General features: G+C 36.4%; 1 protein-coding gene across 1 annotated transcript; it reads left to right on the top strand.

Moving 5' to 3' along the window:
• Positions 1-2890: 2890 nt before the first annotated feature.
• Positions 2891-6131, top strand: LOC137731653 (indole-3-acetic acid-amido synthetase GH3.17-like). The gene is made up of 4 exons (XM_068470829.1): positions 2891-3497; positions 3576-3677; positions 3798-4642; positions 5004-6131. Exons 1-4 carry the CDS (start codon positions 3196-3198, stop codon positions 5588-5590), a joined length of 1836 nt encoding a protein of 611 aa, XP_068326930.1. The 5' UTR covers positions 2891-3195; the 3' UTR covers positions 5591-6131.
• Positions 6132-13183: the final 7052 nt, after the last annotated feature.

Genomic DNA, 13183 nt, shown 5'->3' with positions numbered 1-13183 from the left:
AGAATGTTGTAATGTTCTTTTACTAAACTATATTGTCAAACTGTGAATCTGAACTGCACATTATGAATTATAAAAAGAATTTACTTGAGCAATAGTGGTTCATCATGAATACCATTAAGGACAATGTACGCAATTGCCTCATGTTTCTTTGAAATTCTGACACTTTTTATTGAGAATGGTTCTCATAGAGGCAAGATGTTTGACAAAATATCTCTTAGAGGCCGAGCTAGTGTAAGGAGCCAAGGCAGCTAGGCAAAGTAATGTGTGAGCTTCGTCTTGCTCCCGAGAATAAACATTATGATTTTGCAAATAACACATGTTGTGTATGACAGTTGTATTCTACCATACACATTTTTTCTGTTCTCAAGCAATCAAACCCAGAAGTCCCAACACTTTTGAGACCCTGTCGTGACATGCTACCTCAGAGAAAAATGCATGATTGGTGCTTGAGAGACAGAGTAGGATTCTCTCCCCTTTTTTTTTCCTTTCCCTTCCCTCCCCTTCCCTTCCATTTGAATAGTCACAGTTAAGCCATGTGAACATCTTATATTAATTTTTTTTATAGAAAGAGAAAGACAAAATAGAAAATGAGAGAGGAAGAGATGAAAGAGGATGGAAAGAAGATGGGAGAGAATTCTAGCCCGAACGGAGTAGGATTGAGAGACCCATGCTAAATGCCTAAAAGCCAGTTCATTTCGTTAACGCCTTACAATATTAGTTTTGATGGGGCCACTCTGTTATGTGAAGTCGTGGGTGTTTCAAGACCAGAAAGAAGCCTTTTCTTTTCCATTTCTGGCCTAACTTGTAAAGTAGCTTACTGTCTCTTGTAAGTCTACAATTTTATGAAGTAGGGCAGTTCCTAATTTACAGAAACTTTTGTTTTCCTTTATTTTTTATAAAATAAAAAGAAAAAAAGTTAGAACATTGATTAAGTTTTGGGGTGAGGCTACAACATGCTAGAGTATTGAATACTTCGTTGCTTAGGACAACCGATGGATTGCATCTAATCGTTTTAAGTCGCAGAGTATTCAATGTTCGAGAGCATTTTAGCCCTTTTCTTTTTTCTTTTTTTTTTCTTTTTTTTTCTTTTTTTTTTTTTTTTTGCAATTTTTGAATGGTGTGTGAACTATAATCATGTAAGTATTGTTCATCAAGTATTGACTTTACCCTTAAGGAATTGGCTTTTTCTTGAGACATGAGTGGAGCCTGTGAAAGATTGGAACTTTTAGCTGTATGCTGGGGTTGGTGCATTTGTTGTATAGTTGGACAATAATTTACTCAAAAATAGTACTCTCTTTGTCCTCAGATCCTTCAAATACCAGGCGGACAGTTTACAAGCCAACACTTTCTTGAGTGTTGGTTTGGTCCAATCATAATTTGGGTGACTTCAATTTCCAGAGTAGGGTCCTTGAAATGACATATGATTCTCTACTGACTGGCATGACAAACATTTTCTGTCTATATATCAATTTTTTCTTTATTTTTCTTTTATATTTGTTCCTTTTGCCATTCTTTCTCTGTTTCTCACCAAGATTTGTTATTGGAATCACGCAGGGTTAAACATCAGTGGATCGTGGTAGGATTGTATCGTTCATAATGCACCAGAACAAAGATAAATGCGATCCCTGTGACACTTAGCATGTTCTTTCAAGGAGATAAACTTACACGAGATACTGCAGTAGCGATATCTTAAGTCAATCATACAATATCATGTATTTTAAGTTTCCTACGTGATAATGTCTAATTGACTTGAGATTCCATCTTTGTGTGATCCTCTGGCACATAGAAGTTCTTCACCAATGCAAGCAATAGACTTGCCCCTTAGCATGAATGATCTGATTTGGTGTATAAATTTTAATATTTTCTTCAACATTAGATATTCTTACCCAGCTGTAATATCTCAAATATGGTGACTTATTAGACACCTCCTAGTATTAGATTAGGAATGAGATATTGATTTGAGAGCTTCATTAATCTTAAACAATGAGTAAACAAATCATTTCCTTGAAAAGATTTCATTTTATTTTAGAGCCACAAAAGTCTTTGTGGGTCTGGTGCAATGCCTGGCGGTGAAAACTCCCCTATCACCTTGTGGCCAGGTTTTGTCTGCTTGAAATTAATTAAATTAGCAGCCAAATAAACCCCCACCTTAATTTTGTACCATAATTATTTTTGGCAGAGAATGTGACAAACCACTGCTTAATCCTGTTTTAATGAAGTCTAATCAACTCTTTTTGCTAAATGTCTGCTGAGATTAGCAAAACCTTGACTTAATCTATCAGTCCCCTTCTTGAAAAGAAGTTTCCTGTTAAAATCTCTGTTACTATCAGAAGCCAGAGCTTGTCCATGATTTCTGTACAATATTTTGATGGCATTATCTTATTGTTGCATTAGCAATTGGATACTTCCACGCAAAGGAAATTGAAACTCGAGTGCACGGAAGAAGCATCCGCTTAGTCAACTGATTTGAACTACATATGCGATATTATAGTTAGTTAATGAAATTCTTTTTCTTTTCTTTTTTTTTCTGAGAAATAAGTCTTCTGTAGTTACGTTTCTTTTAATTATTATCTCATTCCATCTGTCTAATAGATAGTGAGTATTCAATTAATAGCTAGGTCCTTGGCTGACTAATGGTTGATTTGAGCAGACAAAAGATGTAAACTTGAACCTTAGTTTTTTTTCAATATTATTCACAGCTAACCAGACAAGGCCACGTGTGTAGGACCTCCATAGCGTCCTCAACTTCCCTCACATTTCCATTTTTTTATTTTTCAGATTTATTTTATTTTATTTTATTTTTGAATATACATCTTTTCCCGAAGTCCCCTCCAGAGTCTGTTATTTATTCATTTCCCTCCACCCTTTCTTCTCAGCTGCTACACAGAAACCACATTGAGCAGCCTTCTATTGCAAGACAATGGCTCGTACAAATATGTAGCACTTTCTCTTCCTTTGCTCTTTAAGCACTTTCACTCTTCTTCCACTTTTTTTCTCCTGCAAGGCACCTTTTCATATTACAAAATTCAGTTCAAAAGGGAAGAGAATCTGTTTTTTTCTTGGAGTTTCAGGTCTTAACTGATCAAAATCAAACCGAAATTCCGGTGAATTTTTCGATTCATTGCTTGTGTGTCACAGTGAATGACGTCCTAGAATCGGCTCGGACCAAATTTTCTTTTTTAATTTTGCTTTCTAATGTTGCCAAGGATGATTCCCAGCTATAATCCAAATGACAGTGAATATGGTTTGAAGCTTCTGGAGGACCTGACAACAAATGCATATGAAGTACAGCAGCAGGTGTTGGAAGAGATACTAGCGAAAAATGCGGAGACCGAATATCTGAAGGGCTTTCTCAATGGCCACCATGACAAGAAGGATTTCAAGAACAAAGTTCCTGTTGTGAATTATGAAGATGTCAAGCCTTACATCGAGCGAATTGCCAATGGAGAGACGTCTGAGATCATCTCGGCTCAAAAAATCACTGAGCTCCTCACCAGGTACGAAAAGTATATGGTCACAAGTACAATTTCTTATGTTTCATGAATTTTAGTTCTAATAGTTATGTTTTTTCGCAGCTCGGGAACTTCGGGAGGACAGCCGAAGATGATGCCTTCAACCGTTGAAGACTTGGACAGGAAGACATTCTTTTATAATCTCCTTGTGCCTGTGATGAACAAGTGAGAAGCTACCTTTTTTCTCCTTTTTGCTGTGTTTATATTAAATTTTACTGTTGGTTCTAAATTGATGTAACAGTGAAAAACAAGGTAACTGAGAAATTATATTTGTTTCAAATTCAGGTATGTGGATGGCTTGGACCAAGGGAAAGGAATGTACCTCTTGTTTATCAAACCGGAAATTAGTACTCCTTCCGGATTAGTGGCAAGGCCTGTCCTGAGCAGCTACTACAAGAGCAGTAACTTCCGCAACCGGCCTTTCAACCGGTTTAACATCTACACAAGCCCGGATGAGACCATCTTGTGCTCAGACAGCAAGCAGAGTATGTACTGCCAGTTACTCTGTGGTTTAGTACAGAGGGATGAGGTCCTGAGGGTCGGTGCAGTTTTTGCGTCCGCTTTCCTCAGGGCCATCAAATTCTTAGAGGACTACTGGGAGGAGTTGTGCTCAAACATAAGCTCAGGTATTGTCAGTGCCTGGATCACTGACTCCAGTTGTCGAAACGCGGTGTCTTTAGTCCTCGGCAAACCGAATCCAGATTTGGCCGATTTGATCAGGCACGAATTTAGTAACAAGTCAATGGAAGGGATAGTTAAGAGGCTTTGGCCAAGAACAAAGTACATTGAGGTTATAGTCACAGGGTCCATGGCTCAGTATATCCCAACTCTTGAATTCTATTCTGGTGGACTGCCTTTGATTTCAACAATGTATGCTTCTTCTGAATGCTATTTCGGGATCAATTTCAACCCGCTAAGCAAGCCGCATGATGTTGCTTACACCCTCCTTCCGAACATGGCCTACTTCGAGTTCCTACCCGTGGAGAAACACCACGAAGAGGTAGCCCCGTGCAACAGTGTTTCTGGTCAAGATTGCGCAAACGCAGATGAGGAAGAAAATTTAGAAACAGTTGATCTAGTGGATGTGAAGCTTGGTCACTATTATGAACTTGTTGTCACAACTTTTACAGGTACTTTTACTTCCTATTTTTAGATCCGAGTCTGACCCACATGCTTCATGTATTTTACGTTTCATTTCTTAAACGTGACAGCAAAACTTTTACCTTGCAACTATAAAATACTGCATTAGTTTTTTGGTATCCCACTCACTAACTCGAGAGATTCTTGTGTGTCACCAGTTGTATGCAACTATATATCTGTCTCTCTCATCATATGACTAGATAGGAGATGAGATAGACATACACATGGTTGTTTATGACCAATGACAGAGAAGATTTCTCCGCTAACTCATGATCCGACTTTGAATTTTTGGTCTTTAATTTACCTCATCATAGTAGTTTTATCAATCTTCTTTTTATACTGTTTACACAGGGCTATACAGGTACAGGGTTGGTGACATTCTAATGGTGACTGGCTTCCACAACAAAGCTCCTCAGTTCAGATTCATGCACAGGAGAAATGTGGTTTTGAGCATCGACACGGACAAAACCAACGAAGAAGACCTTCTAAACGCCGTCACGCAAGCAAAGCTCCTGCTCGAGCGCCTCGGCTTCCTCCTCATCGAGTACACCAGCTACGCGGACACCTCCTCAATCCCAGGCCACTATGTGCTGTTCTGGGAGCTCAAGACCAAAGAAAACAACGACACGATAGAACTGGAGACCATCATTATGGAGCAATGCTGCTCCACAGTGGAACAATCCCTGGACTCGGTGTACCGGAGGTGCAGGAGGAAGGACAATTCCATAGGACCACTGGAGATCCGGATTGTGCAGCATGGGACTTTTGATGCACTCATGGATTTCTCTGTGTCCCAGGGATCTTCTGTGAACCAGTATAAAACTCCCAGGTGCATCCAGTCAGAGGAGGCCATTAGGATTCTGGATTCCAGGGTGGTGGGAAGATTCTTCAGTAAATCAACTCCTCTATGGGAGCCATTTAGAATGGAGACTCAATAATTTGACTGACATAAACAAAAACATGGTGAATTTTGGCATTTCCCTGGATTTGACTGACATAAACAAAAACATGGCCACTCCGGGATTTGATTCATTCCCCTGGAAATGTTAACTGAGAACCCAATTTCATGGTTTGATTTGTAAAAGTTCGTCTTATATGTTCTGTGATTTCCCTCTCATTGTGTAAGTTGGATTTGGATTAAAATTTAGACTACTTTTTAGAAAAATTGGATTAAAATTTCTCCTCTCAGCTCAAAGGCCAAAAATTATAGAAGGCCCTTTTTTTGGGGTGAAGAAAAGTTTAAGGGGAGAGTGATGACTCTCACCACCAGTGTCAGGGCATATCCACAACCTCGAGCCTAAAGGACTTAGGCGTGGTACCTAATTGTCAGCTGCCACTGATATGGATTTACGTAAGAATTTATAAGTCTCGTACCAACGAAAACTGCTAGCAATAAGACTCGAATCTTGGTGGGGCGACACATAAAGCAGAGACCTTACCAATTGAGCCAACCAGCTATAGAAGGCCTTGTTTTCCAGTGGTGAAGGGAAAGGAGGCAAATTAAGGCTAAGATGCAGCCACGCCTGCATGTGGGAAATTAGGCAAAACGACCATGGAGATAGGTAAGGTGGACAATGAGTGCAAATCAAGGAGACACAGGAAACTGTACAAGCAAAGGGGACCGGGCATAAATAATACTAGTCAAGTCAGTATATCCATATATAGCTAGCCAAGCACTTTGGCATTTCTCTCATGCATTTATTGGGAAAATGTGGTCTTAACCACCACCAGCTCTACCCCAGGTAGCTGCACAGCGGAGGCGGAGGAGGGGGAGAAGGAGGGCCTGCCCTCGAGTCTCATGTCCTCTCTCTCTCTATCTCACTCACACGCCTCTTCCTTTGGATCTCATGATGATACAAACTTATATGGCTCCACTCCACTCATTCACTGCTATTCAATCATTCTTCTTGTTTCTTTTCTCTTTTCGAAAATCTTCGCAATGTACCCCTTGTAAATATCGATTTTTACAGAAATGTCGGCAACCTAATTACGGATATATCTATTGAGAATTTCGAAATCAATATCCATAATCGTTGACTATCGACAAAACTGATGGAAATGTACCTTGGAATTATGACCTTCTTCCGACTTGTTACATGGACTTGCAAGTATAAACGAGCCAATTTACTTTGCACAATAAAAAATTTCAACAATTGAGGGTTATTTTCGTGCATTTAAAACAAACAAAAAATGTGACAAATTTGACGGTAGGATAACACGTTTTAAAAGATTAGAGGCCTCAAAACCCAAAACCCTAAACATAGACTTTATTGTTCTCTTATTCTTGAGGACAATGGAGAAGACACGTAAATGAATTAGGATGCAATCTCAATCTGTGCATAATATTGTTTGTTGAATAAGAAGAGTATCCAAGATAACTCTAATGATCCCAAGAAGAAGAAAATAAAGCACACTCTTAAAGAAAGCTCACAAAACAAACTAATTAGCAAAGCTTTTCTTATTTAGCTCTAGGCTTTGTTTCTCCTTGGATGATATACAATGCTTGAGGACTTGGGTATTTATAGCAAACCAAATGAAAGCTACACCACACACTTACTTCACCTACAACATCCACCTACTTCACCTACAACCTCCACTTACTTCACCAACCTCACACACTTACTTCACCTACAACATCCACCTACTTCACCTACAATTGACATTGATTCTCAACATTGTTTAGGTATAAATGGAAATTTAACTTACTTGGCCAGTACTATTTTTATGTTTTTCGTTTTGCTCGGGACCAGTACTATTTTCTAACCGGGGCATTTTAGGCGTCGGTCTTTCATGCATGCCAACCCAAATTAGCTTAAACTATACGTTTGTTTAGTTTGTTTGAATCGGTGCTTAGAGTAATTGCTTTTTCATGCCTCCAATTTGGATTACTAAACGAATTGCAAAATCGATCTGCAATACGAAAGGCTATTACATGTCAGTACTATTACTTACTTTAAATCTTTAAATCAGAGAAGTAATCGCACATATTTGTTCAGGTATTAAATAAGGGATTTGTTATTAGCATTCCAAAATTCTTATTCTACACTCCAAACTTTCTATATTAGGAAAGAAAAATACACTTGTAAGGAGTGTAGAATGAGATTTTTAAAGTGCCAATAATACTTCCCTTAAATAAACGTATTTTTGTTGAGCGATCTAATATATGGTTTCTCATGTGAAATAAGTTATTTTATAATGTGTGACATACTTTTTTATTCTCTTATGTGTTAGTAAGCGCATGATATGTTGGAAATCAAAATGATCTTTAATATACTTTATGTACTCATTCATAATAAATAGACATACATATCATACATATTATGAAGTTACTGAGAAGATGAACTATGCTAACAAGTAACACTCGTCCTCAGTATTAGGACTTCACACTTCAGTAACTCTTAGTCTCAACCCTCCCATTTCACGTAGAACAATGGATACTTATCTAACTCATTCATGATCTACGTACACCTACTCTAATACCATGTTAAATGTAAATTTGTAGAAGTTAACGCATTTCACTCTTAATACTGTACACTTTAAAGGGACAACCAACAAAAATAAGATGGATGTCACTGCTTGCTCCGCATCCCCATATATACACACACACAGAGACATTTGTGAATTGTGTTTGGCATTTGACAAATAGTAATGAAAGAGAGGTAGCTCTCACTCTCTCAGCTGTGTATCAAGAAAATACAGAAAGAAAGATCCGACAGGCCACACGTATGCTGTGCTGGGGGTCATGCATGCATGTTGGATTGGAGATATTGAGAGAGAGAAAGATGAGCAGCTTCTGTAGCTGTCTCTTTTGGCTCAAACCCCCAGCAGGTTGTGCGTCCTTTTTGTTAGCCCCACTTTATAATTTGACATGCAAATAGAACTGGGATTGGGACTTTCCTGGTTGCTCTCGTTCTGTTTCGGATAAGGTCATGTCATTCTGCCATGCTCAGAAAACGAAACGACATCCGGCATGGGTCATTCGTGCTTTCTCCAGATATATATATATATATATATATAGCCTGTGGTTTTGGATGATAGTCATGTGGTACAAACAAGGATGGGGTTTTGCCACTTCCATCGATTTCCAATGTCGATATTTATACACCACATAAATTATGATGAGATTTCTTGAGATTTTGAGAGTATGTTTAACTATAACTAGTATTTAAATCCGCGCATTGTTATGAGATGTAAAACTCTATTAAACATGTTAAATATATTAAAATCTATTTACATTCATATTAGAATCTAAAAATGATTCAAGGTGTATTTGGAGATCACGAAATATAAATATCTTGAGTAAATATATAAAATCTTAAATGCATTTAGATACACATACCATTTGAACAAAAGGGTCAGGGCTCTTGGTATGCTACAACCAACATAATGTAAAGTAGCTAGGTACAAATATCATCCATATTTTTCTATCTACACATATCCCTGGTTGCTCATCCCTATACTTGCAACACAATAGCTATACAACTCCATCATCGCAAGTCCTCACATCATCTTTCATTGCATCCCTGAAAAGCAAAGTGATTCAAAAATGTATATGCCCAAAAGTTTAAGGTATTTACCATATGTTTCCTTCAGTCAATTGAAGAAATCTGACATTTTAGTAGATGGGGTTTGTACAAAAGAATAAAAATTCTTCCTTAGTTTTTCAAATTAGACACTAAATTCTTCAAGAAGCATAATAAGATAGTGTCCTTATATATTGACTATTTATGATTCAATGTTTAGTTCTCCACAATGCATAGTTAATATATGGTAATTACATTGAGATCAAAGAACCATCAATGTGAGAGAATTCTGTACAAAGATCTATTTATCAATTGCGCAAGCATGCTAAGCATAATTTTTGTTGTGCATTTCAGTTTAAATTTACATCATCTATGTACATTTCAGTTCACTACGTAATTTGCCAGTCTCAATTTTAGTTCACATATATTAAATTAGTTCACCTTCATATACACATTACAAGTCACACATATTTGACATTTCAGTTAATATTCGCATAAGTCACATTCACACATAAAATATATAATTACCTCAGGCAAGCAATTCACCCTCCACATAATATGCCCCTAATTCTTCTGCTTTTCTTTTACAAATATTGCAGCGCTTCTAAGAAGAAACATACCTAATAAGATGTAATAACTATCAAACTCATAGAAATATAAACCCACATTCCATTACGATGCTAATAAACTAAATACTCAAAAATTCTTTTTGACATTGCATCAGAAATCCCTTTATAAACCAGAAAAGCAAATCATACTTCAATTGCAGGAGAATAGAAATAAAAGAAAATCAAAATGTAAGACTACTTATAACAGGTTCAAGGATGTGATTCATCATATACTGTGACATCCCACGTCGTCAATGGGAGTGATCCTTATATGTATATTTTCATCCCTACCTAGGACGAGGCTTTTTGGGAGCTCACTGGCTTCGGGTTCCGTAGGAACTCCGAAGTTAAGCGAGTAGTGGGCTAGAGCAATCCCATGATAGGTGACCCACTGGGAAGTTGCTCGTGAGTTCCCAAAAACAAATCCGTGAGGGAATGATAAGCCCAAAGCAGACAATATCGTGCTACAGTGGTGGAGCAGGCCGGGGAAGTGATCCGCCTTGGGCCGGGATGTGACATATACTATCATTACAAAATAATATAGAAATGAATATATTCTTCAAGAATGAAAAAAAAAATACCATCATTAATGTTACATGCAGCTCCTTAGGAACATATCCTGCATCAACAGCAGCACGGGTAGCTCCAACTAAGCAAAGGAGAAGAAAGAAATGTTAGATTTATGTTATCCATACTGCAAAAAAAAAAAATGATTGAATTAGATTGAATCTGACCAATTTTGAATAAACTAAACAATTAAGTTAACCTCTTCTTCTCATATGGAGTAAATCTTGTCCGTTGTTTTGCTTCTGCGTACAACGCACTGTTTATTGTTTAGACACAAAAATAACATATTTAAAATCCTCAACACCATTACAAAAACTATATGCGCAATATTATTTACAGATAAAGGATAAAGATTTACTAACAGAACATTGGATTGTAATAAATTATCTTCGGGCATGAATCTTTACTTATTAAACAACACCAAATTTAGAAAATTAAGGAAATTCATACCAAAAACTTCAACTGTCACACATATAGCTATAAATTTTAAATCAAGTACATTTTCATCTTCTTGATGATGTTTTCAGTCAGCATACCATTTGTCCCCAAAACACTTTTGTGTTATAAACCTAGTTGTAATTTAATATTCCACTAAGAACAATATAATACACACAAAAGTACCCTCTCCTTCCCCTCTGCAAAGGAAGAAGACAACAAAGAGAGAAGATGAAAAAGAACCGATTTAAGTATCAGGTGTTACATAATTTACAAATGCTACCTCTCTCAACCGATGTCAAAATGTTCCCAATCAAGATCAATTGCAATTTTGACATAGTCATACTGTGATCAAATCGCTTCTAAGAAGCAACATACCTAATAAGATGTAATCTATTATATATAAAGAGAATGGAAAAGGTGAATAGTGATTTGGTGTCATCATGCTTTAACAAAAAATTTAGAAATAAAAAACTTCAAAGGCATTCCAAAATAATACATCAAATAAGGTAGGGGTATTTTCATCATTTTAACAGTATTTCTTTAATAATTTACTTTTTGGTGCTTTTTTTTTTAATTAGTACCTCACAATGAGCTAACAATAATGTGATTCAATTTCTTTATTTTTAAATACGTTCAAAACATCTTAAGAGGCGTATAATACCGGTTATAAAAAAAAGGTTTTTCGCACGTGGATAACAATGTGATTAAATAAGTAATCAAATGATTTTTTTTTTAACAAATGATATTATCTACACTAAGGGGGAGTGGGTGGGCTTAACATCACAATAAGATAGTAATAATGTGATTCAATCAGTTATTTATTAAATATTAATTTCTCTATTTTTAAACACGTTTAAAACATCTTAAGAGGCGTGTAATGCTGGTTATAAAAAAGGTATTTCGCACATGGATAATAATGTGATTAAATGAATTGTCAAATGATTTTTTTTTAAATAAACAATATTTTATACACTAAGGAGAAGGGGGTGGCCTTATCCTCACAATAGGCTAGCAATAATATGATTCAATCAATTGTTTATTAAATATTATTTTCTCTATTCTTAACGTAAATTCTATAGAGACCGATTTTATTATATGAATTCAGCTGCTTTAATTGGTTTACGAGGGATTTCTTCTAGCATGATCTAAAATTATTCATTTACTTCAAATATTTGACTTTTCTTTTGTCAATTTACGCACATAAATACATTTAAAACATATAAATTGTGAGTAGCACGCAGTGATTTAAAAAATGTCTTATGCACGCGCGTGAGCGCGTGCATGAAGGCTAGTAACTATAAAACTGAGAAAAATAACCCCAACTTCCTTTATGTTGGCAGTAAATTAAATACTCAAAAATTCTTTTTGACTTTGCACTGTAAACCCCTTTTGTTAGGAGAAAGCTTGGCTGCTGAAGAAATCAGCATCAGCTCTTGCTGTTAGCGCATCACGGGTGGACATATGTCCAAGTTGTGATTAAAAAATCAATTATTTGGACACATGTCCACCCATAATTCGCTAGCAGTAGGAGCTGCTGCTGATTTTTCAGCAACCAAGCTCTGTTCCTTTTGTAAACCAGAAAAGCAATAACCATATTTCTTAAAAAAAAAATACTTTATGCACCCAAATAATCAGGTTAACATATTATCCATTGCACTTTATGAAAACAAATAATTGCACTGGGCAATTATATCTTGAAGGCCAAAAATGCAAAATACCTATAGTTAAAAACTCAGAAAAAAGTGAGAAATCGATAATCCATTAAGGAAAACAACAAAGAAATCGATTGGGGTACCAGTGTCAAGCGGTCTCAGTTGCCTTGAAATAGGGGTAGCACCCGAGTTTCAATTTTCATGCCCTTAAAATTAAAAAAGGACATGTCTAATTCCGCAAATAGAAGCATTGTATATAAGAAGAATATACTAAATATAATGAGTTTCAGAAGCCCAACCGTGTGAGTAAAATCCTCATGCCAGGTTGCTCATGGATGACCTCCTAGTCCTTGGAGCAGTCTGGAGACTTGGCTTCCTGCTTTCAAGTTTAGAAGGGAAGTAAAAGGTTTAGAGAATAAGTGAAAAATAACTTGCATCTATATAACATTAAAATTATGTACACTTTTTTAAGTGACAATGACTTAGTTTCACAATTCTGATTTTCGAGTATTTTGGTACACGATTGGCACAGTTCTAAAATCTTGTATTATGATTTGAATTTCTGTTATGCATGCATATACTACCAAAGTAATATAGTAATTTAAAGAAAAGACACTTGCAGCCATGTTTCTAATTGCTGCATCTCTTGTGTTTTATTAAATTTTTTTTTTCTATAATCAAACGTACACACTTCAAAAACCAAAAAGAGAATGCTGTAAATGGGAAATTAGAAAGTCATATTG

Source organism: Pyrus communis, chromosome 4 (genome assembly GCF_963583255.1).
Source record: "Pyrus communis chromosome 4, drPyrComm1.1, whole genome shotgun sequence".
Classification (NCBI taxonomy): domain Eukaryota; kingdom Viridiplantae; phylum Streptophyta; class Magnoliopsida; order Rosales; family Rosaceae; genus Pyrus; species Pyrus communis.
Note: the sequence above shows the minus strand (reverse complement) of the source record. Positions and strands in the feature narration are given on the sequence as shown.

Coding starts and splice junctions, on each gene's coding strand:
- LOC137731653 (XM_068470829.1), top strand. CDS start 3,196: ATGTTGCCAAGGATGATTCCCAGCTATAATCCAAATGACAGTGAATAT. Junction 3,678..3,797: donor CTTGTGCCTGTGATGAACAA/GTGAGAAGCTAC, acceptor TTTCAAATTCAG/GTATGTGGATGGCTTGGACC. Junction 4,643..5,003: donor TGTTGTCACAACTTTTACAG/GTACTTTTACTT, acceptor CTGTTTACACAG/GGCTATACAGGTACAGGGTT.